The 25,571-nt window shown below is 44.8% G+C and overlaps 1 protein-coding gene across 4 annotated transcripts in view; it reads right to left on the reverse strand.

The window, feature by feature from the left end:
- GDPD4 (glycerophosphodiester phosphodiesterase domain containing 4) overlaps nucleotides 1-25,571 on the reverse strand; it is a 122,447-nt gene that overhangs the window by 43,715 nt on the left and 53,161 nt on the right. For 2 of the 4 annotated variants that reach the window (XM_068266682.1, XM_068266681.1), the window contains exons 3-7: nucleotides 21,092-21,195; nucleotides 16,738-16,831; nucleotides 5,173-5,232; nucleotides 3,714-3,812; nucleotides 157-250 (exon numbers count right to left, since the gene is read on the reverse strand). In XM_068266682.1, coding sequence (XP_068122783.1) covers nucleotides 157-250; nucleotides 3,714-3,812; nucleotides 5,173-5,232; nucleotides 16,738-16,831; nucleotides 21,092-21,195 — 451 coding nt within the window. The remainder of the gene's footprint in view (nucleotides 1-156; nucleotides 251-3,713; nucleotides 3,813-5,172; nucleotides 5,233-16,737; nucleotides 16,832-21,091; nucleotides 21,196-25,571) is intronic. The other 2 variants (XM_068266683.1, XM_068266684.1) reach the window with 2 other exon arrangements.

A 25,571-nucleotide genomic window follows, 5' to 3' on the forward strand; every position in this document is an offset into this window, starting at 1 on the left:
ATGTATATTTTCTATATAATCACCCATCTTAGGTTCCCTTTAAACCTAATCCCCCCTCCACCTTGATGAGCAGACTATACGGGAGGTAAGTATGACGTGTGTATGTTTATTTTGACTTTTAATTTTCAGTTCAGGTTTCCTTTAAGTAAGACTTACTTCTTTTACTCGTCCTGACAAAGTACAGCGCCACAGGCCAGGAGAGCAGCGTCATGGCCGCCAGGGAACCGATGTGGAGATACGGGGCCGTCACCTACGAGAAACAGACACAGTCCTATTACAACATGCAGCAGCATTAGATCTTTACATGATTAATTTTTTCATTTATTTTAAAAGCAGTTGCTCTCAAAAGGCGCTCTTGTGGTGGACATACATGGTACAATTTTTTCATCTAATCTTACCATTTCTATGTTATACTGTATAAGGGAACTGCCTAAATTATCCTTTCAGTATATTCACTTAATTTACCCTTATACTACATAGAAATGGTAAGATTGGATGAAAAAATTGTACCATGTATGGCCACCATTAGTCTAATGTGCAGACCTTGTATTTTTTGCCCCGAAGAAGCGGGTAAGGCCCACAAAATGCATCATCCTTTAAAGTGGTCTGAGAGTCAGCATTTCTACTTTGCTCTAAAAGATTCCTCACAACTTGAAAGCTACTATCCCAGATTTTTTTTTTTTTAGCAGAACATCACTGAAGTGGTTAAACAAAGCACTTTGTCCTGCTATTCACATCCAAACTAGTGATAACAGTATCTTTGTTTACATTCCAATGTTGTTACAATGTGTGTAAATACAGTGTAACAAGTGAAAAGGAACTCTCTGTGCTTCAGACATACACACAGTTCAGAATAGCTCATTAAAATATGTTAATATATAATAAAAAGCAGTTTGAATAAAATGCAATGCCAGCTATTAGGGCACGATAAACTACACATTGGAAACTTGTAATTTGTAAACAGACAATATTACTTATGCCGGAGTTTCAGACCACTTCAAGTGTAAAAATTGAATATTTCTTATTATTCTTCCTTTACGAGGTAAGATTGTTTATTTCACACTGCTTCGCAGCTGTTCACAGTTGTTTAGGGTGGCTCCTCCCACCTATGTCTGACAAGCTTCCCAGTACTTGAGAGTCAAGAGTGAGATCTTCTAAGGAGCACCCGGCAGAGACAGAAGACACGTAAATTGTGCCACGGACAGGTGAGAGAAAGCTGCCCCTAAATGTTGCACAGCTACAAGTAGCTGCCCCCAGCTGCCCCTACATGCTGCTCCTCTACATGGATGCACGACCGGGCGACACTGCAGGTGCAATAGATTCTTCATGCTGAAATCTATTGATAATCTATGTGAAGTGTGTCGTGGGATTCAATCAGACAGATCCCTCTCTGAACAGATAATGGAAGAGGGATCTATCTGATGGCCACATTGACCAGTGTATGGCCACCTTAAAGCAGGATTGTCAGCCATAAAATCAAATTCCATTTACCCACTGCTCTGTGTTTATTATACAGCCTACAACCTGACCCAGTATTGTAAGCATTCCAATATAATCATAAATGTTTCTGCTGTAATGAATCTCATCTCAGTCAGCCTGGCTCTATTTGGTACATTACCAAGTAGAGGGAAGCTTGTTATCTTCCCTCCCACATTCCTGCTCCTCATTGATTGGCTGAGGGCAGTTCAGTGTGACACGAGGCTGAGAAGGGAAATACACCTCACCCCTCTGCAGAAGCTGCTGAAATAAGATCTATGCTGTGTTCACATGTGTTTACAAAGCAAGCTAGATATAACAGTGCACCTTATAGGAGAAAAAAAGAGTAAGGGGGGGAATGACATCAGGATTGGCTTCAGTCAGAGGCAGGAAAGATGGAAAATGCCTGAAACAGTTTTCTCTTTATTTACTATATAAAATTCACTGAAATCAAAATGTGGACACTACAATACATATATTATGCAAGTAGAACAAGTATTTATCTACGTATATATGTGTTTTTTCCTGTGCTAGTATGGCTGTCCCTGCTGCTTTAAAGGGAATGTCCAAGCAAAATAAAAAAATGAGTTTTACTTACCTGGGGCTTCTACCAGCCCCATGCAGCCATCCTGTGCCCTCGTAGTCACTCACTGCTGCTCCAGACCCCCGCTGACAGCTTGCCGACCTCGGAGGTCGGCGGGACGCATTGCGTACATTTTTACGCATTCCAGCTAGTGCAGGAACATTAACACATACATTTTTACGCGTTACTGGTTCAATTAAAAATTTACGCATTGAACCAGTAACGCGTAAAAATGTATGTGTTAATGTTCCTGCACTAGCGGGAATGCGTAAAAATGTACGCAATGCGTCCCGCCGATCTCCGAGGTCGGCAAGCTGCCAGCGGGGGACTGGAGCAGCAGTGAGCGACTACGAGTGCACAGGATGGCTGCATGGGGCTGGTAGAAGCCCCAGATAAGTGAAACACATTTTTTTATTTTGCTTGGACCTTCCCTTTAAGTTCTAAATGATGTTGATTGCCCTTGTGGGGGCCCATCATGCAGCAAATGGTGTACACAGAAAAATATACTTTATATGATGTGTGTCTGCACAGCAGTCGGTAGATCATCTCATAACATATGGCTCCTTCTAATCCCCTGGCCCAGTGGTAGGTCAGCATTATGCACAGTTATATACAATAATCCTGTTGCTTACGTCTCATTTCCATATTACAATCAGAAAGCACTAGTCTCCCGTGTAGAAACGTAGGAGTGGAGGCCTACAAACAGATTGGACTACCAGAAAGCACAAGTCTCCCATGAAGAAATGTGAGTGTGGAGGCCTACAAACAGCATTGGACAACCAGAAAGCAAAAGTCTCCTGAGAAGAAATGTAGGAGTGGAGGCCTACAAACAGCACTGGACAACCAGAAAGCACAAGTGTTCCGAGAAGAAATGTGGGAGTGGAGGCCTACAAACAGCACTGGACAGCCAGAAAGCACAAGTTTCCCATGAAGAAATGTGAGTGTGGAGGCCTACAAACAGCATTGGACAACCAGAAAGCACAAGTCTCCTGAGAAGAAATGTAGGAGTGGAGGCCTACAAACAGCACTGGACAACCAGAAAGCACAAGTGTTCCGTGAAGAAATGTGGGAGTGGAGGCCTACAAACAGCACTGGACAACCAGAAAGTACAAGTCTCCTGAGAAGAAATGTAGGAGTGGAGGCCTACAAACAGCACTGGACAACCAGAAAGCACAAGTGTTCCGTGAAGAAATGTGAGTGTGGAGGCCTACAAACAGCATTGGACAACCAGAAAGCACAAGTCTCCTGAGAAGAAATGTAGGAGCGGAGGCCTACAAACAGCACTGGACAACCAGAAAGCACAAGTGTTCCATGAAGAAATGTAGGAGTGGAGGCCTACAAACAGCATTGGACAACCAGAAAGCACAAGTCTCCTGAGAAGAAATGTAGGAGCGGAGGCCTACAAACAGCACTGGACAACCAGAAAGCACAAGTGTTCCATGAAGAAATGTAGGAGTGGAGGCCTACAAACAGCACTGGACAGCCAGAAAGCACAAGTCTCCTGAGAAGAAATGTTGGAGTGGCCTACAAACAGCACTGGACATCCAGAAAGCACAAGTCTCCCGTGAAGAAATGTAGGAGTGGAGGCCTATAAACAGCATTGGTGACGAGTGACATGGAACAGGAAATGAGGTAATTAGTTAATCAGTCATACCTGGAATGAAAGATGCACCGCGCCCCATTCTTCACCCCATAAATTAGACAGGACAGCAAGTCCAACGATAAAAAACACCAGAACGACCAGCGTCCCAGCCTGCCAATAATAAAAAAAATGTTAGTGAGATAAGAAAGTACAAAGTACACATAGAAGGAAATAAAGTGCAACATAAATGGTGGGTAATGTATCATCTTATAGTACCCCTGATATCTGTGCCTGAGACACGAAACCGGAGCTTGGCTTTAAACATCAATCACATGACAGACTCCGCCCTCACACCTATGGTTATATCCCAAGGCAGTTATCATTATGACAATTATCAAATCAAATGCATGCTTGTCTGGAATTTCTGGGTACCTCTAGTGAAGATTCAAGCTGCAAGGAGTCTAAAACTAACTCAAGATGGAAGGATTTAAACTAGACAAGACAAATAACATTCATATAGCGCTTTTCTCCTGGCAGACTCAAAGCGCCAGAGCTGCAGCCACTAGGACGCGCTCTATAGGCAAAAGCAGTGTTGAGACTTGCCTAAGGTATCCCCACTGAATAGGTGCTGACTTACTGAACAGGCAGAGCCGAGATTCGAACCCTGGTCTCCTGTGTCAGAGGCAGAGCCCTTAACTATTACACTATCCAGCCAAACTACAAACTCTTGCCCTGCTGTTCCATGTGAGTTTCAACTCATAAGTGGCCTATGGCCATCCAGCACAGGATCTACCACTCTGCATGCCGGTGTTGTGTCTGATTACGCTGCCTGTGGATTTGTGCTGCCCCGCTTGCGCAGTAGGAGACTGTGCGGCCACATTTCCTATAGAATGATGCTGCTGGAGGTAAAATACTAAATATCTCCGCTCCCACACCTCTTACACTCCCCAAATTTTCAGGGTAGAGAGGGGACCCCCCGAACTACATCTATACCAAATTGCAGCCCCCGAGACCCGCTGGTTCCCGAGATAGATTTCTCTAATCTATCTCCTGAACCAGTGGGTCTCGGGGGCTGCAATTTGGCATAAAGGTCGTTCGGGGGGTCCCCTCCCTACCCTGAAAATTTGGGGAGTGTAAGAGGTGTGGGAGCGGAGATATTTCGTATTTTATCTCCAGCAGCATCATTAACTTCACACTGAGCATGCGTGCTACTTAGTGTGGAAGGGAGCTTCCGGGCAGCGCAATCAGACATCACACCGGCACAGCGTTCAGCGGAGGATGAGAGCAGACCCGGATAAGCCATTCTGAGGCCACCCACTGACACATTGCTGTATGCTGATTTAGTCGTACGACCATATCAGCCATCATTTGCAGTGATCTTGCCTCCATTTGCACAACGCACATTATATTGGGTGTGTAAACACTGGTAAAATTGTGTGTGCACATTCATTTTAGCCAGTAGGGGTCTCTGTGAATAGTCAATTATTTTACAGGAAAGAAGTACTGTACATAATCATTTCATTGGACCTACCTTGTGACACCAGTGCAGGTACAGCTGCTGACCTTCTGACAGCAAACATACTGCTAACACCTAAAATCCAAGACGTGAAAATGCAATGTTAAAACCCCACAGTATATTGCAAATTTACAACCAATATCAAGTATAGGGAAGCATGTTACAATGACGGTAGGTAGTGCAGCCTGTGTCCATGTTAGCTCAGGATGCTAATGGTAATCGTTATGGGCATGAGGGAGTAGTGGATACTAGCACCCTGGCCTTACACTACTTGGGTCTTTGGTTCAAGTCTGGGCCAGGACACCATATGCATGGAGTTTGTACAAGTATGTTCTCTCTGTGTTGGTGTGGCTTTCATCTAGGCTTTCTGGTTTCATCCCACATCTGAAAAACATACTGGCCTTTAAAGAGACACTGAAGCGGAAAAATAATTATGATATAACGAATTGGTTGTGTAGTACGGATAATTACTAGAAGATTAGTAGCAAAGAAAATATTCTCATATTTTTATTTTCAGTTATATAGTGTTTTTTCTAACATTGCATCATTCTCTAATATGAGCAGTTTACAGAACACTCAGCATTCTAAATGTTTTTACAGAGCAGGCTGTGAACTATTGACCTGTTCTCTGGCAGAGAAAAAGAAAATCCTTGACTGAAAGCTCAGGTAACAAGCTTCAGAACTCAGAGCTCTCTGCGACTTTGAAAGGCGTAGAGCTCAATGGCTTTTTTGCATAGATAACAACTGGAGTCTCTTAACTCTTCCAGTACTGGAAACAACATTAGACTTATGTCTCTGCTCCTAATGTTTTATTTCTTAGATTTACTACACATACAAATCATTATATCATAATATTTTTTTTTTGCTTCAGTGTCTCTTTAAAGCGAGTCTAAATTTACTATTTTAACATGCAGGCATGTAAAGAACTATAACCCCAGCTTAAACGCCGCTATCCCACAGCAAAACGAGGGGTTAATACCCCCCAAATCCCCCCTGCAAAATCCACAACTTTCTTGGTCGTGGATTTTGCTCTTCCTGGAGGCAGAGCTATGAGCTGTAGCTCTGCCTCTCAGTGCGTCAATCGCCGCACGGATCTCCGCCTCTCCCCCGCCCCTCTCTGTGAAGGAAGACTGAGAGGGGCGGGGAGAGGCGGCGATGAGCTGGGATTGACCCGCTGAGAAGCAGAGCTACAGGGCTTAGCTCTGCCTCTTCAGGAAGGGCTCCCCGCACTTAGCACAGGGGATTTGGGGGGTATTAACCCTTCATTTTGCGTTTTAGTTGGGGTTATAGTTAATTACATGACTGCATGTTAAAAAAGTAAATATAGACTCGCTTCAGAGTCTCTTTTAAAGGGACATATGACTATAGTAGGTATTAAATTGTAAACCCTTCTGAGGACAGTCGGTGACATGACTATGTACCTGTGATACATTTCAGAATGTAAATCAAGGAGAGGAACCTAAAAGACTAAATAATTTATCAATGAATGTTGTAAGAAAACAATAAGTAATTTTGTTCATTACGTTGTTTTCTGTACAGTTCCTCTTTAAAGAGGAACTGTCGCAGAAAACTTAAAATTTAAACCGCATACAAATAAGAAGTACATTTCTTCCAGAGTAAAATGAGCCATAAATTACTTTTCTCCTATTTCTGTCACCTACAATAAGAAGTAGAAATCTGTCATTACCGACAGATTTTGGACTAACCCATCTTCTCATGGGGGGTTCTCAGGGTTTTCTTTATTTTTAAAAGCACTTAGTGAATGGCAGTTGCTCCATCCAACTGCCAAAATAGTGTGCAGCGAGCAGTGAGGCTGGCCAGCACCTTTGTATAAATCTTTTTCAGGGAATGTCTTTATAAAGAATAAAGGCCATGCTGAGAATCCCCTACGGCGAGATGGACTAACCCGAAACCTGTCGGTAATGCCAGATTTCTACTACCTACTGTAAGTGACAGCAACATACGAGAGAAGTGATCTATGGCTCATTTTACTCTGGAAGAAATGTACTTCATATTTGTATATGTTTTAAACTTTAAGATTTTCGTGACAGTTCCTCTTTAAGAAACTGTAGTGAAAATAATGTGAAAAATGACACAATAAATACAATTGCTTATTTTTACAATACAATTTATAAATGATTTAGTCAGGGTTTGCCCACTGTAAAATCTTTCCTCTCCCTGATTTACATTCTGAAATGTCACAAGTAGTGACATCTTTAGTCCTGCCAGGTGATCTGTACCTGCTCGTTACTGAGGGTTCTATGCACAGAGGGCAGGGGCAAACGCAGGATTTTTAAGGGGGGGGTTCCTGAAAGGTCCAGAAGCACGTATGTCCCCGAGTGCTTCCGAATACAGGTGGCTCCATACTGCCCATGCACAGAAGTGCGCTGGCGTATTACAGAGCTGCCTATCTTTGGAAGTACTCAAGGACACGAGTGTTTCTGAGGGCTTCTGGTAGCAGCAAATGTGAACGGGGTACAGCGCTGGCACAACTCCCCGAGAGAGGAACAGGAGATAGACTTAGTTTGGACAATTCAGTGGAATATGCCACATAGTGTCACATAGCGCAAGCGAAACCCATATGATGCAGGGATATATGCATCTGCGGAAGATGGCGGCGCTATATAAATACTAAATAATAATATTTTGCCTCACCAGGATTGCACTTTTATTTAGCTTTCCTGTATGACAAGAAGACACAGCCAGCTCTAGGGGAAGAGGGAAACAAAGGTGAATGAAGGAGGCTGGTGCACACCAAGAGTGCTTCTGAGCGTTTTTCAAATCAACAGTGATTTGAAAAGCGCTTGACTAATGTTACCCTATGTGGGTGTTCCCACAGCAGCGTTGTGATTTTTTTCAAAATCGCAGGTATACTGCATGTAGCATGTTTTTGAGCAATTCATTCAAAAATCGCTCTGAAAATCACTTCACAAAATCACACTCACAAATTGCTAGCGATTGCTATTGTCATTTTGGCGTGCACTAGCCCAGAGAGAGGAGTGGAGAAATTGAGAATAGCCTGAGATGGAGCAGAGAACTTATCTGTATTGCAGTCCCACATCAGACAGGCTACTTGCCTGTAATCGGACTCCTGTCCCTGTCAGTCTCTCACACAAGTCAGAAAGAAGCCCTCCTGGAGTCTAGGGACTGTCAAAAACTTTTCAGCTTGTTAAACACCTTACCCACACATGCAGTCATTATAACAATGGGGAGAGACCAGACAGATGTTTGCCCACGGACCCTGAGTCCAGGCAAGCTCTGCATCATGCTGTGCATATTTACCAGCTTGCCTGCACTCTAATTTCATCATGTTGGACACTTCTGTGCTGTGGAGAGTCCAGGACTCCATAATCAACATTCTCTCACTGCAGGCTGCATCTTCTTGTGAGGGAAGCTGGTCTGCCTCTCTCATTCTATTAGCTGGAGGGAAGCACCAGAAGTAAGAAGGGAGGGAGAATGAGGCTGTTTATATTATGCGGGCTTCCCTGGCTGAATACACAGCTCAGTGCAGGGGGGAGGTTCCAGACACCCGGAATAGCCCCCTCAGTTCGCCAGTGGAGGGAGATATTGCTTGCTTAGCAGTTGGAAAAAGCTGTTGTTTACCACAACACAACGGGGTTCATAGACAGCAAACTGTCAGGACCATGGTCATGACATCACACTGTGGGAGGGGTTTCACCACAGAATGAGTCATACAGAGCCCCCTGATGATCTATGTGAGAAAAGAAATAGATTTCTCATGGGAAAGGGGGTAACAGCCACTGATTGGGATGAAGTTCAATCCTGGGTTACAGTTCCTCTTTAAGGAGACTCACAAAGTTCAACAGAAACAGACAGAGGCCCGGGCAGGATTGGAACCTGGAACACGGCACAATGAGAGCGCTTGCTACTGTGCCAATCTGCTGCCAACTATTTACTGTGAATGCTAAGAAGAACAAACCGCATAAGCTCTGCATACATACTCAATTTGAATGGCAAATCCTGCTTTCCCTACACGCGCCTCGATCCTACGGATTTATTTTTAGAATATTCTGCATTTCTGTGCAGTTCAGTGGCTAAGCTAAATTAACGTGGTCTGAAAGGCAGCATTTCTACTTTGCTCTAAAATATTCCTTAAACCTTGAAAGCTACTATCCCAGAAAAAAATTCTAGCAGAACATCACTGGAATGTTTAAACAAAGCACTTTCTCCTGCTATTCAGCTTCCAATCCGCATCCAAACTAGAGATAACAGTATCTGTTTTACTTGTTAAACACAAATATATCAACACTGGAATGTAAACAAACAATCTCTGCTTCAGGCACACACAGTGTTCAGAATAGCTCATTAGAAGATTTTAATATATAATAAAAAGCAGTTATAATAGAAAAAGAATAAAATGCAATGGCAGGTTTCAGGGCAAGAAAAACTACACTTTGGAAACTTGTAATTTGTAAACAGACAATATTACGTGTGCACAAAAGCAAATATGATAACTGTATGAGTAATAAAAAGTAGGAAAACACATTTTTATTGAATGTTATGTCAGGCACTGTAAATCCAGCCCACTTCTAGGCAGTCAGATTTCTCACCTTCTCAATCCCTGCCCCCTGCAGAGTTGAGAGCGGGCGATAAGCGTGGGTTAACACTCACCTGGTTGCCGCTTCCAGTGTCGCGTCTCCATGGCAACAGGACATCTCATGACATGCCATGAGGATGTGCCAGCATATTACACGCTAACAGCCAATGTGACGCTCTGTTGCCATGGAGATGTGACGCTGTAAGGGCAAGTGTTAACCCACACTTATCGACGACTCGCATCTCTGCAGGAAGAGAGGGAGAAGGGATAATATTTTAGGAATGTGGCCCGTGGTCAGCAGTATGCAGCCCAGGCCGCGTAAACTTGCCCAGGCCTGGTTCTAGAACCTTCTCATTTCTCCATCAGGTCTGTTGTTCCTCCCCTGTAAAGGCTTCCAAATAGCTCTATGGAACTACTTGTGTCCCTGAGTAGTTCCAATGACGAGTGCATCGCTACTGCACATGGTCAGACCGGACTTGCGTATGCGCAGTAGCTATGCATTCTCCGTGGAACTCCTCGGGGGTGTAACCAATTCCACCGAGCAGGTGGAATAGCTACACTGACGGACAGCAGAAGAACAACGGGCTGGGCGGAGGTATGGGAAGATTCTAAACCAAGCATGGGTAAACTACGGCCTGCAGGCAATATCTATCCTGTTTCCCTTTTCAATCTGGCCCACCGATGCCTAAATCGTTTCAGTGGCAACATCAGACACTTAGATTTGTAGTTGCTGCCCGAGACCCTCCATCTCCCCGCTACAGGCTCCAATATTTACAGCCAATCAGCTGAGTCGCTGGCGACCTCCTGGGAGAAGCCGCCCAACACATGTTGTCTCCTAAATCTGGCCATGCTCCCAATTCTCCATGTGATCTTGCTGCGCAGGCTCATTACCCCAGACATCTTCTGACGGATGGATGCCGGTGGCTCAGCTGAGTCACTGCCAATACCGGAGTATGCAGCAGGGTGGCAACATGTAAGAGTCTGATGTTGCTAATGAAATGATTTAGGCTTCCAGATTTGAGTCTTCAGGATCGTCTAAACGACAGACGTTTTACATTTTTTTCTGCAATTCCTGTGTTTTCCCAGTGGGTGGCATATTAACCTTTGTTGAGATGTGAAGTATTACTCCATGTTTTCTTTTTAACCCATTAGCAGCTTTGATAGAGTTATCTTGTTTGAGATAAGTACATTGCTTTTGACCTCAGTCGGCAGAATTCGTTGTGCTGTAAATTCTTGGAATGCTTTGATCTCTCTCTGCTAGCAGAACATATAGAAAGTGAGAGCTGAAGTCCCCGGTTATCCGGTTATTGTCTCACACTGCCCCCTAGTGACAAGTGGCCATAAATACGCATTACAGTGGTACTAATTAGAAGCAAGAAAATGTAACAAAGAAGAAATAAAAAAATAATAATAATAATATATATATAGGGTTGAAGAGACACTGAAGTGAAAAAAAAAATATGATATAATGATTTGTATGTGTAATACAGCTAAGAAATAAAACATTAGGAGCAGAGACATAAGTCTAATATTGTTTCCAGTACAGGAAGAGTTAGGAAACTCCAGTTGTTATCTATGCAAAACAGCCATTGAGCTCCACGACTTGCAAAGTCGCAGAGAGCTCTGTCTTCTAAAGCTTGTTCTCTCAGATCTCAACTGTCAGTCACTGTATTTTTTTTCTCTGCAGAGAACAGGTAAAAAGTTCACTAGCCTGCTTTGTAAAATTATTTAGAATGCTGAGTTGTGTGTAAATTGACAGAATGATGCAATGTTATAAAAAAAAACTATATAACTGAAAATAAAAATATGAGACTCTTTTCTTTGCTCCTAATGTTCTAGTAATTATCCATACTACACATACAATTCATTATCTCATTTTATTTTTTTCGCTTTAGTGTCTCTTTAAGTCCCATAGTAAACATGAGCGCTCAACTGGGCTTGATTCAGCCCCTCTGTCAATTGTAAGCGCCCATTGTGGCCCACAAATCAAAAAGTCTGCCCACCCCTGGCCTATACTATCCAGAGCATTCCCTGCACTCAGGTAAAGTATCGGACCTGAAGTCAGTTTTTTTTTCACTTCAGTTTTACTTTAAAGCCCACCTACTGCCATTTACTTAGTTTTGAGCTGAGTTTACTTGTATTTTGAATAGTGTTGAATAAGGTTAGAAACTTTTGGTTGTTTTTATTTTGTTTGATTTTTTTTTTCTGTCAATGTCTCTATTGGCGAAATTATCAATCACATCCTGCCCCTGACACCTCCAGTGAGCATTGTGACTACTCTAAAAAGCTGGTACTTTTGGGGACAGGAAATAAGGATCAGGAAGAGATCTAGTTGGGGATCCGAATACTTCTACAATCTACAAAAGCCTCCCACAGCCCGTCACACCACCAGACTGCACCGAAAGGGAAATCAGCCCCTGATGAAGCGGCTGCGCGGACCATGCCCATCCGCATAGCATCCCTTTGCCTCCCTCCATGCTCACTCCACCGCTGCTAGCCCAACTCTTTCGTATTGCAAACCCATATGAAATAAATCACAGCATAGTTACTGGTATACGTCTGTTGACCCGTTTCTAATTTTTTTACAAAAATAATTCTGGAGTTAAATCCAAATTAGATTCCAGTGCAAGCTATTGCCTAAGAAAAACACAAAAATATCATGTCTGAATCTGGACCTGAAAGTTTTGCCAGAGACTTCATACTGTATTCGGCCCTCTTGGCTGGAACTCTACAGATAATATCTAACTACATCTACTTTTCCAAATCCGCCCCCCCCCCCCCCCCAACCCCACCACCACCACCCTACTATTCTGTCCAATTGCTGAGCACACACCACCATCTTCTGTAACTAGACAGTGGAAAACAGGAGAAGAAACAGAAGAACAGGAGAAACTGAAGAACAGGACATGCTGTACCGAGAGATGTCTCTGTAGATGGCTCAGATAGCAGTATAAGCACTGCATGATGGGCATCAGGTAAAGGTCAAAGAACATGGGACCGTAGGCAGTAGTAACAGGTGGATCCAGAATCTTTAGGATTAATCACAGACAGACCAGAATTTCTCTCAGCAGTCACAGATAGATCGCATTTGCTATAAGAATTCACAGACATATCCTCAATCCCCGTTTGAAGTCACAGGTGCATCCCAATGTCCATCACATGTCAGAGGTGGACCCCAGATGCTATTAGCATTCACAGATGGATCCCCAATATCTGTCAGTAGTAACAAAGGCAGTCGGTCGGCAGTCCCAGACAATTCATTACTAGTTTTGTCATTCATGATTTAACCACCTGTGCACTGGCGTAACAATAGGGCCTGCAGCCCCTGCCCCCTGGGGCCCGCTCTGGGCCGTTTTGGGGGGCTGGAGGGGTCGCAGCATGAGGGGAGAGCTATGGCCACACTTGGTGGGGAGGGGGGACGGTCCCCCCGCCCCCCTCCCTCACCTTGGGCTCTTCCCTCTGCGCACCCCTCCAGCATCAATACATTTGGGTATGCAGGCGGCGGGCAGCGGCAGTTACATACCTTCCGTGCGCCCCAGCGTGGAAGTTCCTCTATCTAGCCTCTGACGCGACTTCCTTTTTTATACAGGAAGTCGCGTCAGAGGCTAGATAGAGGAACTTCCACGCTGGAGTGCACGGAAGGTATGTAACTGCCGATACCCTGATATTCTCTCCTAGGACAGATAGTGCTTCAAATTAATCCCACGAGCCTCTACAAGGCGTATGTGACTACGCAAGAGAATGTATTCTTTTGTAACAAAGACCTCAGATTTTAACTTTAGCTGTGGGATAGCAGTGGCTCTTGAATGTTTGATTTGCATGAAAGCGTTGGCATGTGAGTGTGCAAAGGGTTAATTGAGTTTGCTGTTTTATTGGCCACACCCCCTTTCGCACCTCCATTGTACTATATTATTTATGAGTGCTCACTGGAGGCGATGAGCCTGGATTCTGTTTATTTTTGCTGTAGCAGCAGCCTGCTTATCTGACAGCTTATTTGTGAATGCCACCACTGCTGCGAACACCTGTATGTGACAGCATTACTTACATATCTGTGATCTCCTATCTGCTCATCTGGTCTAAATGAATCAGTGCTTTCTGCAATCCATTCCATTTCTGCCTATGCCCATATCACAAAGACACAGGGGTGCAGCTTGGCCCAGGCGAAACAAGCAGTCACTTGGTGCCTAGCCCACAACAGTGTGTCACCTATGCTGCCAGAGCCACCCTGTCTGTAACTTTTATGCCTCCCCGTCACACACACCTAAGATCAGCAACAACGGGAACATAGGGAAAAGCGGCACAGTGACAACTGCAAATGAGAAAGTGATGTCCTTGCTTATTTCCTGCATTTGAAGTGTGCTGCCCAGTTACTCTTCCAGTCCCCGCTGATCTGCAGGTCTTTGAGTGTTGCAGGTGGGGAGGCAGCAGGAAGCTATATATATTCTGACTGAAACCAATGCCCTATACTGTGGAGTAGACACCTTTGGCTACTTATACTGGAGGGGCATCTTGATGACTTAAACTGGACGGGGCCCCCTTTACTGGGGGAGGGGGGGGGGTCACATCTTTGGCTAACTACCTATACTGGTGGGCAACATTTTTGTGTGTGTGTTCAGGGGGTGTCACCTATTATTAGAAGAGAAGGGGCCTCTGACTGGCTGGTGGGGAGGGTCACAAATGATGCACCACTTGGGGCCACAAAGCCTTAAAGTGTACCAGAGCTGAACTAAATAGAAAAATCAATACTTACCCGCGGCTTCCTCCAGCATAAGCCCGTCTGAGTCCCATGCTGTCTTCCTGCGTTCTGCCGTTCAGCCGCGGTAACTGGCTCAGTCGCGTCAGTCTCGGTCTACTGAGCATGCAGTAGAGATCTGCACATATGCAGAAGACCCATACTGGAAGGGACTGAGCCTATTACTAGGGATGATCGCCGCTGAACGGCAGACCGTGGGAGAATGGCGTGGGACTCAGACGGGCTTATGCTGCTGGAGCAAGCCGTGGGTAAGTATCGATTTTTCTGTTTAGTTCAGCTCTGGTCTACATTACGTTAAATACTCACCTTGCGAAACAGGAAGATGGATCCCAGCGACGTCCCACAATGACGAGCATTCCTCGATCTATCACCCTGTCGGCTGATATAATTGGCACAACATGGGCGCAAAAGAGACTACAAGCAATCGTGGTACTTTGAGTGAGTCGTCGGGGATCTTAAAGATACAATCCACTGTAACAGTAGTTATTGACAAGTGTTGCTAAGCATTGTGCGTACTCGTGAGCCTCTACCAATGGCGCGGAAACAATCACTTGCCCCTCAAAAAATTGCCAGTCGCTGAAAAAAAATCACAAAGCGAGTATGGGCCTTTAGCAGCACCGTTGCAGAGACATACTGTAGACCTGATTCCACTGATTACTCTTTGATCTGTTTGGCCATTTTAGCCGGCAACTATAGAAGAGAAGGGGGAAGGGGGGACTTCAATGTCTAGCAAGAACAATGCTCAAGATCAAAACAATCTTCTTCTGGATATTGGAAACTTCACGGTCTCTTTATGACAATGGGAAAATCACTCCTGTCCAGCGACATCCGCAGATCTGTAACAAAGACCGCTGTGTCTTGTGGCGATTGTTTGCGGGGCCATTGAGGATGTCTTTCCTCGGAGGGTAATTTCTGCCCGAGGAACGCAGGAAACGTGAAGAAGCATCTTTGTCGCGACTCATCTCAGGTTAACCCGGCCGATTAAAGCACAAATATTATCAGATGGAAAGAGAAGATGGATTGTGATACGGAGATAAGTGTTCGGGTCACAAGCCAGCTATTCTATATCCCGCTTCTGCATCTCATGGATAGCCGGATGCCCAGCCTAGATTAGTAGGATCGCTTAACCCTCTAGCAGCCAAATAAAGTAAAACTTTATTTGGCTGCAGGGCCGAATTTTTCCTGCTGCTGGGGAAGTGTGTCTGGCAGTCTAGTAGGGTATGCAGAGTGAGCAGCAGGGGGCGTTCATCGTTACCTGTCCAGACTAGGGATGACCCTGCTTAGGAGAACTCACGGAGAAGCATGTGATCAGTATGATCAGCTGATAGATTTGTAAGGTTCTGATTTGCTGGTCCTGATCATGTGTTAAACCAGGAAGTCATCACAGCAAATCCGAACCTTGCAAATCTATCAGCTGATCAAACTGATCACATGCTTCTCCGTGAGTTCTCCTAAGTCGGGCCCTCCCTAGTCCAGACAGCTGGATTGCTTCTTCTTCCTCCACTATGGTGGCAATGTACTGCCGAACAGGGATACTAATTCGGATTTCGCGGAATTGAAATTTCAGAATTTCCGATCAGAACTCGGAAATCAGATTTCTGTGGAAATGCTGTATTACTGCAATTTGGTCATTTTAGCCCAGTCACAGAACTCGGAAGCAATGGACCAATCAGAGTCAACTCGGAAGTATTTGGCCAATCAGAGAATGCAAAAAAATGACCAAAAAAAACCACTTCTCGGAAATCCGAACTCGGAAATTGGAAACCGATCAGAAATCTGCGGAATCGGTAATCAGCACTGGCGGAAATCGGAATTTCTGCGGAATCGGAAATTGGCATTACCGACCATCACTACTGCCGACGTGTCTTCTGGGTTTTGATCACATGATGATGTGATCGGTATCTTGGAGACCATATCAGTGTTACAGCGCCACCCGGTGGTGGAAGAGGGGTGATGGAAGATTCTCTTCCCATCTCTTCCATCAACCGTCTTCCACCACCGCGTGGCGCTGTCACGGTTTCCTGGATCCTGATCACATGTCATATCATGTGATTGGATGGGACCCAGAAGACCTGTCAGAGCCGCCGGAGAAGAGAAGAAGACGTCCGGAACAGGTAACTATAACCGCTCCCAGCCGTCCGCTCGTTTGGCTGCACTAGGCACTGTAGGCTAACCTACAGTGCGTATTGATAAATCCGGACCTGTATGGAGCACTACCAGCAAGTACCAGCAAGCCTTTGTTATAGGCAAAGAGAGGCAGACAACTTACCACTAATAATGCAATGTATGTAAACAATACAGCCACCACTGCCAGGATGACTGTAGACCACAGGAACCAGTAGCCCAGATTGCGGTAAGTGTACCTGGAAAGAACAAAACGTGAAATTAGATAAAAAAATCCTTCATCTTGTCTGAAACGCAAAACACAGGAAGGACAGGTTCTATTAGGAGAATTGTTTTTCTTCCTTGATATGCATTTTTTTTCACATATAATCATTTTACTTAAACTACACCTCAAATGACAACTGTAGTGAGAGGGATATGGAGGCTGCCATATTTATTACCTGTTAAACAATTCCAGTTGCCTGGCAGCCCTACTGGTCTATTTGGCTGCAGTAGTGTCTGAATAACACCAGAAACAAGCATGCAGCTAATCTTGTCAGATCTGATCGTCCACCGAGCTGACGAAAAGTCAACAGCGTGTTACTTCTGTGGCAACGCAGCGGCAGTAATGTAAGTCGATGGGCGATGCAGGAATTTATAAGCATGTTGGTGGCGGCGGTGCAGCACGCATGCGCGTAACTACAGACATACGATGGATAAACCTGGAAATCCCAGTGATGTACTTCCTGTGTAGCAGGGAGTAGGTCACTGGGGGCGAGGGGCAGTGCGGGACGTGCGGGGGTCACTATGCATATGACCTGGTCTGTGCACTCTGCCGCAGGGTCATATGTTAAGCATTTTCTGCAATATAATGCAATGCCAATGCACAGGCCAGGTGTAAAACCGTTTTGAGGGAAATACGAAGTAAACCGATGAGATAAACAATTGTATCTATCCTCCTACTCCTAAAAATGTTTTGTTTTTTTTAATATCCAACTGTTTTATTTCATATTGAAATCTACTTTTTTAAGTGTTAACTGTTTCATTGTTTCTGCTCAATGACAAATGCATTGAAGTATGCCAGAGCTAAATTCTATGAACTATTGACCTATCTTATCTTTTTCCTGCTCAGTATCCATTTTCGTTTGGGAAAGTGTTTTATGGCTGTAATTCCTTATCAGTCAGGGTTACGGTATAGTCTGACCCAGTCCTGACCCGACAGAAACTGTCACTTGCATACCTGATGTTTAACTCTTTCAGGCATAGAAAGAAAAAAAGGAACACAGCCTAGTTATTTGTGTGCTTGGCAATGTAAACACACGTGTCTATCTCATCATGTCACATGTCACCTTGCTTGTCCTTTGAGATGTCCACGTGCTTTCTCCCTGTGTTGCAATTTTGTGGCTGTCTGACGTATGTCATCTGCACTCCTTACTTAACACACAGCACTGCATGACATTGTTGGGTTTGGCTGTGTTTTCTCCGAATACCTTCCCTGTAACGTAATGCAAGTGGTAATGTAACTGGTCACAGAACTATGCAGAAGTACTGCTACTCCCATGAGTGCATTTAGTAGACACGCTGTGTAGCACACCCTCCTCTGTAATCGCTGACAGCAAACCAACTGAGGAACACCATAAAGGAACGACATCAGAAACTTCTAGATCAGTGTATGGCCAGATTTATTAACCCCCAGAAAGGGCTCCAGGATTTTTTTATTGGAGGGTGCTATGCAATTACTGGATCCAGTGCTGGGGTAGACCTATGGCACACAAAGCGCACTGCGGCAAAAAATGGGCGTGTCCATGCACTGGAAAGTAGGCATGGTAATGACGGGTCATGGGCAGGGCCAAATGAACTTAGAAGCTGTGTCATTCACAGACAGTGGACATCAGACAGACACAGAACATTTATATCACGCTTTTCTCAGAGCGCCAGAGCTGCGGCCACTAGGACACGCTCTATAGGCAGTAGCAGTGTTACATAGTTACATAGTTATTTTGGTTGAAAAAAGACATACGTCCATCGAGTTCAACCAGTACAACTCCAGCCCGTCCCCCACATACCCCTGTTGATCCAGAGGAAGGCGAAAAAACCCCCACAAGGCATGGTCCAATTAGCCCCAAAAGGGAAAAATTCCTTCCCGACTCCAGATGGCAATCAGATAAAATCCCTGGATCAACATCATTAGGCATAACCTAGTAATTGTAGCCATGGATGTCTTTCAACGCAAGGAAAGCATCTAAGCCCCCTTTAAATGCAGGTATAGAGTTTGCCATAACGACTTCCTGTGGCAATGCATTCCACATCTTAATCACTCTTACTGTAAAGAACTCTTTCCTAAATAAATGGCTAAAACGTTTTTCCTCCATGCGCAGATCATGTCCTCTAGTCCTTTGAGAAGGCCTAGGGACAAAAAGCTCAACCGCCAAGCTATTATATTGCCCTCTGATGTATTTATACATGTTAATTAGATCCCCTCTAAGGCGTCTTTTCTCTAGACTAAATAAACCCAGTTTATCTAACCTTTCTTGGTAAGCGAGACCTTCCATCCGACGTATCAATTTTGTAGCTCGTCTCTGCACCTGCTCTAAAACTGCAATATCTTTTTTGTAATGTGGTGCCCAGAACTGAATTCCATATTCCAGATGAGGCCTTACTAGAGAGTTAAACAGGGGCAATATTATGCTAGCATCTTGAGTTTTTATTTCCCTTTTAATGCATCCCAAAATTTTGTTCGCTTTAGCTGCAGCGGCTTGGCATTGAGTACGATTATTTAACTTGTTGTCGATGAGTACTCCTAAGTCCTTCTCCAAGTTTGATGTCCCCAGCTGTATTCCATTTATTTTGTATGGTGCTAGACCATTGGTACGACCAAAATGCATGACTTTACATTTGTCAACATTGAACTTCATCTGCCATGTATGTGCCCATATAGCCATCCTATCCAGATCCTGTTGCAATATGACACTATCTTCCTGAGAGTTGATGATTCTGCACAATTTTGTATCATCTGCAAAAATAGCAACATTGCTCACTACTGCATCTACTAGGTCAGTAATAAATAAATTGAAGAGCACTGGACCCAGTACAGACCCCTGTGGTACCCCACTGCTAACAGTCACCCATTTTGAGTACGATCCATTGACCACAACTCTTTGTTTTCTGCCCATTAGCCAGTTCCCTATCCATGCACACAGACTCTTCCCCAGTCCTTGCATCCTCAACTTTTGCACCAGACTTCTGTGGGGAACAGTGTTAGGGAGACTTGCCCGAGGTCTCCTACTGAATAGGTGCTGGCTTACTGAACAGGCAGAGACAAGGTCTCCAGGTCTCCTGTGTCAGAGGCAGAGCCCTTAAAGAGACTCTAAAGCCTCATAAAATCCCATTTTTTATTTAACATTCCTCTTCTACACTATAACCCAAGCTAAAACGCTGCATTCCCGCGGCAGAACGCGGTGTTTAACCCCCCCAATCTCCACTTCCTTGTAGAGGCAGAGCTTAGCGCTGTAGATCTGCCTCTACTTGCATCAATCCCTGCTGATCGCCGCTTCTCCCCACCCCTCTCAGTCTTCCTTCACTGAGAGGGGCGGGGAGAGGCGCGTTCAGCGGTGGATTGATGCTATTGGAGGTACAGCTACAGCGCTAAGCTCTGCCTCCCCGGGCAGCAAAATCCAGGAAAGTTGTGAATTTTTGCCGGTATTTGGAGGGGTTAAACACAGCGTTCTGCCGCGGGGATGCAGCGTTTTAGCTTGGGTTATAGTGTAGAAGGTAAATGTTAAATAAAAAGTGAGATTTTATGAGGCTTCAGACTCTCTTTAACCATTACACTATCCAGCCACCATCAACTATCACGTCAACAGCACTTTATAGCCAGATGTAGGCTCCAGTATAGGTAGCCAAATGTCTAATAAGTATAAGCCCCTCCTCTAGGACTGGTGGCCAGATGTGCCCCTAGAAAGCAGAAACAGGCACTGGATACTGGCAATGTAAGTATTTTAACCTGCTCTTACAGCCCTTTTCCACTAGCAATCGCTAGCGTTCGCGCTAAACGCTAGCGATTGCTGAATCGCAAGTGCAGGAAACTTCCCGGCGATTGCGTTCACGATTTTGCTATGCGATGCACTGCATAGCAAAATCGCGGCAAAGATCGCTCCGCGGTGCGATCGCGTTTTAGTCAAAAACGAATCACGGTAGTGGAAATTACCTACCGCGATTCCTATGTTAAAAAGCAAACCGTAACGATTTCAAAATCACTAGCTGTTTGCGATTTTGCGATTCAGCCTCGCAAACGCCGCTAGTGGAAAAGGGCACTATCTGTGTGTGTGCCCCTGGCACAATTTTGCCCGCCCATATAGCACCGGCAACCACCACAGTGGCAGGGGTGCTGGTGCTATCAGGGTGCTAATAAGAATTTAGGGGGGTACAACAGCCACTGCAAGCTTCTCCCTGGTGCCGCACACTGATAAACACGGATTGCTGCAATCAGACATTGGATTGATAAGTGTGTAGGAACTCACCAATCAAAATCATTGTAGTCATTCTTTGCTTCTCCCCAGAAGTACACGAAGACCAGAGCCAGAGAGAACGCACCAATCAGAAAGAAGAAGAAAATGCTCTCCTTCTGTAACACAAACAGACATCAGGAATGAGAGAGAGAGAGAGAGAGAGAGAGAGAGAGAGAGAGAGAGAGAGAGAGAGAGAGAGAGAGAGAGAGAGGGAGAGAGAGAGAGAGAGAGAGAGAGAGAGAGAGGGGGAGAGAGAGAGAGAGAGGGAGAGAGAGAGAGAGAGAGAGAGAGAGAGAGAGAGAGAGAGAGAGAGAGAGAGAGAGAGAGAGAGAGAGAGAGAGAGAGAGAGAGAGAGAGAGAGAGAGAGAGAGAGAGAGAGAAAGGAATGTATATGTTACACATAAGAGATTTTTTTCTAACTTTGGTTCTGTACATTACCACAATGAATTTTAAATGAAGCAACTCAGATGCGGTTGAAGTGCAGACTTTCAGCTTTAGGGTGTGAACACACTAGGCAGAATCGCATATGTGTTTTCCACTATATGCAATGGAAAACACATATGCGATTCTGCCTATTGTGTTTCTACCCATAATTCAGTGGGGTGAACAAAACGATTGCATAAAAATGTGAGGCAACTAAAGCATTGTTTTAACACAATCCCTTCATTTCAGGGGCTAAAAAGTAATTGGACAATTGGCTCAAAGGCTATTTCATGGGCAGGTGTGGGCCAGTCTGTCATTATGACATGATCAATTCAGCAGATAAAAGGCTTGGAGTTGATTTGAGGTGTGGTGCTGGCATGTGGAAGATTTTGCTCATGCAGTCAATGGAGCTCTCCATGTAGGTGAAAGAAGCGAAAAGAAAAAAAGAAAAAAATATATTGCTACAATATTAATATAATAGAAAGCAAGCAAGCACTGGTGAACTCAGAACGCTCCCGGCCAAGATAGTGCGATCATGAGGGGGCCGCGCATATGGGGAAGCTGCCGACCATTTTGTAGGAATCGGCTAAACAATGGACCACAGCTGAACTGCAGCGAAGGACAGGCAGACGTCTAGGGTTTGTGTGCTTACTTTGTATATCTTTTAAAATGCAAATGCCACTTGAGGTAGGCTGCAGAAGCACTTCCATTACACCTGAAACAAGCATGCAGCTAATCCAGTCAAACTTCGGTCAGAACACCTGATCTGCATACCTGATCAGGGTCTATAGCTGAAAGTATGGGCTCGTTTCCACTGTAGCGGTGCGGAATCGCCTGGATTCCACCGCTGAAGAAATCGCATGCGGCTGCGTTTCCGCATGCGGATTTACCCGCGATTTCGCATGCGATTTCGCATGGCAAGGAGCCAGGCCAATTTAACCATGTCACTGCCTGTGTAAAGTTCCATTGCCTTTCATGCGAAATCGCCTGCGAAATCGTGGGGAAATCCGCATGACAAAGCCGCATGCGATTTCCCTATTGAATGCATTAGCGGTGATTCGCCCGCATTCCTGCCGCACGCGAAATCTGACGACCCTGTCGTGCAGATTTTTTCCCGCACCGAAAAATGCCGCCGCACACGTGGAAACAGCCCCATCCACTAACATTGAGTATGCGAATCCGCATGCAGTGCCCGCATGCGGATTCGCTATATGTGGAAACGAGCCCTTAGAGGCAGAGGATCATCAGGACTGCAAAGCAATGTGCATTGCAAGTCTATGGAGTCTATGGAGACTTTCACACTTAGGGCTTGATTCACTAAACCGTGATAACTCAAATATCACACTTTATCAAAGATCACACCTTATGAAAAGATATCACACCTTATCAAAGTTAACATGCCTTATCAGAGTAGCATAGCAAGCACTACAAACGTATGCCTGCTAATTGGCAATGGCACTGGTCCTGCCCTGAGCCCCTGCAGGTTTGGTAGCGCTCGCTATGCTACTCTGATAAGGCGTGTTCACTTTGATAAGGTGTGATATCTTTTCATAAGATGTGCTATCTTTTCATAAGGCGTGATATCTTTGACAAGGTGTGATATTTGAGTTATCACGGTTAGTGAATCAAGCCCTTACTGTGGTCCCTTGCAGTGCGCCAGAAAAGTCCAATCCGATGTAATGGCATCAGAACTTACCACACGGTCTTGGGGTAATGGTAGTCTATGGGTGACACGTGTAGTGTAAATGACGGAGCACGTTGCGTCGTGGCGTGCATACGTGGACAAGCAGGAATCCCAGTTACCTTCTTCCTGCCCAGTAGGGTATACCGCACTGAGCGGGGGGTGGTGCCATGCATATTACCCTGTCTGCGAACCCTGCCAAAGGGTCATATGTTTGTTCCTGTTTGATTCGTCAGGAGCAGGGGCGTAACAATAGACCCTGCAAGGGATGCAGCTGCAGGTGGGCCCAGAAGCCACAGGGGGGCCCATCCTGAGAGACTGACAACTAAGGGCAAGGAGAGATAAAACTCCCTGCAAAATTGTTCTAATGACTACATCTGCTCAGCCACTGATACAAAGTTTTGCAGACAAAGATTTGTAGACAGTCCCTATTCAGTGGGGCCACATCCAAAGTTTTGCAGGGGAGCCCAGTGATTTCTAGTTACGTCCCTGAGCAGGAGCATCTCATCCCAACAGCAACACAATAATTAGATGTAAAACCGGCCTTAAAGGGAACCTGAAGCGAGTAAAATTATTTAAAATAAACACATGACGTAGCTGCAAATGAATATTACATACTAAATTCACCATCAGTTCCTCTCAGAATCTCACCATTTTCTTCTTACAGTGATCCCTTCCAGTTCTGACAATATTTTGTCAGAACTGAAATATACCAGTTGCTGTCAGTTATATATCAGCAGCTGTCAGTTACAACTGAATGTGCAAAGTAATATCCATGTTTCCCTATGGCTCAAGTGGGTGATATTACAGTTTAACAGTGTGCTGACCAGGAAGCTGTTATGGGGTAATGGCCATTTTTAAAATGGAGGACGTAGAATTCCATCGATCACAGTGGACAAACAAGACACGGGAGAGGAGAAAGAGATGAGTAAGTATGAACCGTGTATGGTTATTTTGACTTTTTATTTTCAGTTCAGGTTCTCTTTAAGACCTTAAGAAAAAAAGTGGCATTATTTTTATGCACAGAGCATCATGAATACCAAATAAAACTTTGCAGACAGGTCCTCTTGTGTCTGACAGCTGGAGGAATGGAGAATCCATTGACCTTGTTTTGTGTCACATTTTGTTTTATTTGACCAGGGATTATGTTATGTGGTCAGTTAACATACAAATGATGCGTGATGAATGTCTTCTTCCTGTAGCAGAATTGATATTCCCCTCCCGCCATGGTAACCTGATCCCCTTGCTATGGTGACACACTGCCATGTTTTCTCTTCCGCCTATGAGGGAACAGAGTGTGTGCAAATGGCTGGCTGTCTCGCTAGGCTGCAGAGGCGCTCTCATTACGGGCTGTAATTTCATCTACGTTGTGTGACACAATTCAATAGCCGGCTATATTATTGCCGCATTCTCCTGCCTTGTCTTCCCAGCACAAAACCTGTTATTTTCTAGATGCGGAAAGCAAGATCTGCCCCATTATTGGTCCATTAGGAGCTGGCGTGAGGCACAGCACACAACGTCACATGTACAGTGTACAGCCTCACATATAGGGCTTAATTCACAAAGCCGTGCTAACCTACTTAGCATCTTAGGGCGTGATAAGAAGGGTGCTAAGTAGGTTAGCACCGTTTTGACAATAAGAAATGTTGCACCGCGATGCGACTTTAACATCAGTCACACCCCATGCGACCTTATAGGTGCATCGGATGCGACGTTTCGCGCGGGATTTTGTGCGCTAGATTATTTTATCACGCCTAAACTGAGTTTAGGCGTGAAGAGGGGCTTTTCACAAGCGTGCTAACAGTTAGCACTACTTTGTGAATCAAGCCCATACAGTATACAGAGTACAGCCTCACATATGCAGCATCACATATACAGCGTACAGCCTCACATATACAGTATACAGTGTCACATATACAGTATACAGCACCACCTATACATTACACAGCCTCACCTATACAGTACACAACCTTACATACTGTATACAGTACACAGCCTCACATATACAGCATACAGCCTCACAGTATACAGCTTCACACATACACGCTATCTAAAGGGGAGCACATTTGGCTATTTAACCACTTATGTCTACCTGGACGGATATATCCATCCAGAAAGCCTGCCCTGCTGCAGCTGAGCCGGGGGCGCGTTCACAGCGCGCTCCCGCCGCTTTCTGTTAGCCTGGAGATCAATGAATGGGAACACAGTTCCCATTCATTGATCTATGTAAGCGAGAGCTCTTGCTTACAGGAACTGAAGGGATGACATGAAACTTGGAAAAATCACGGCTTTTCAGAGAAGCCGATATAGCCGGATAGAGAGGATGCATATATCCGTCCAGATAGACCTATGAAAAACAGACGGCTTCACGTCATCCCTTCAGTTTTG

Source organism: Hyperolius riggenbachi, chromosome 2 (genome assembly GCF_040937935.1).
Source record: "Hyperolius riggenbachi isolate aHypRig1 chromosome 2, aHypRig1.pri, whole genome shotgun sequence".
Lineage (NCBI taxonomy): Eukaryota > Metazoa > Chordata > Amphibia > Anura > Hyperoliidae > Hyperolius > Hyperolius riggenbachi.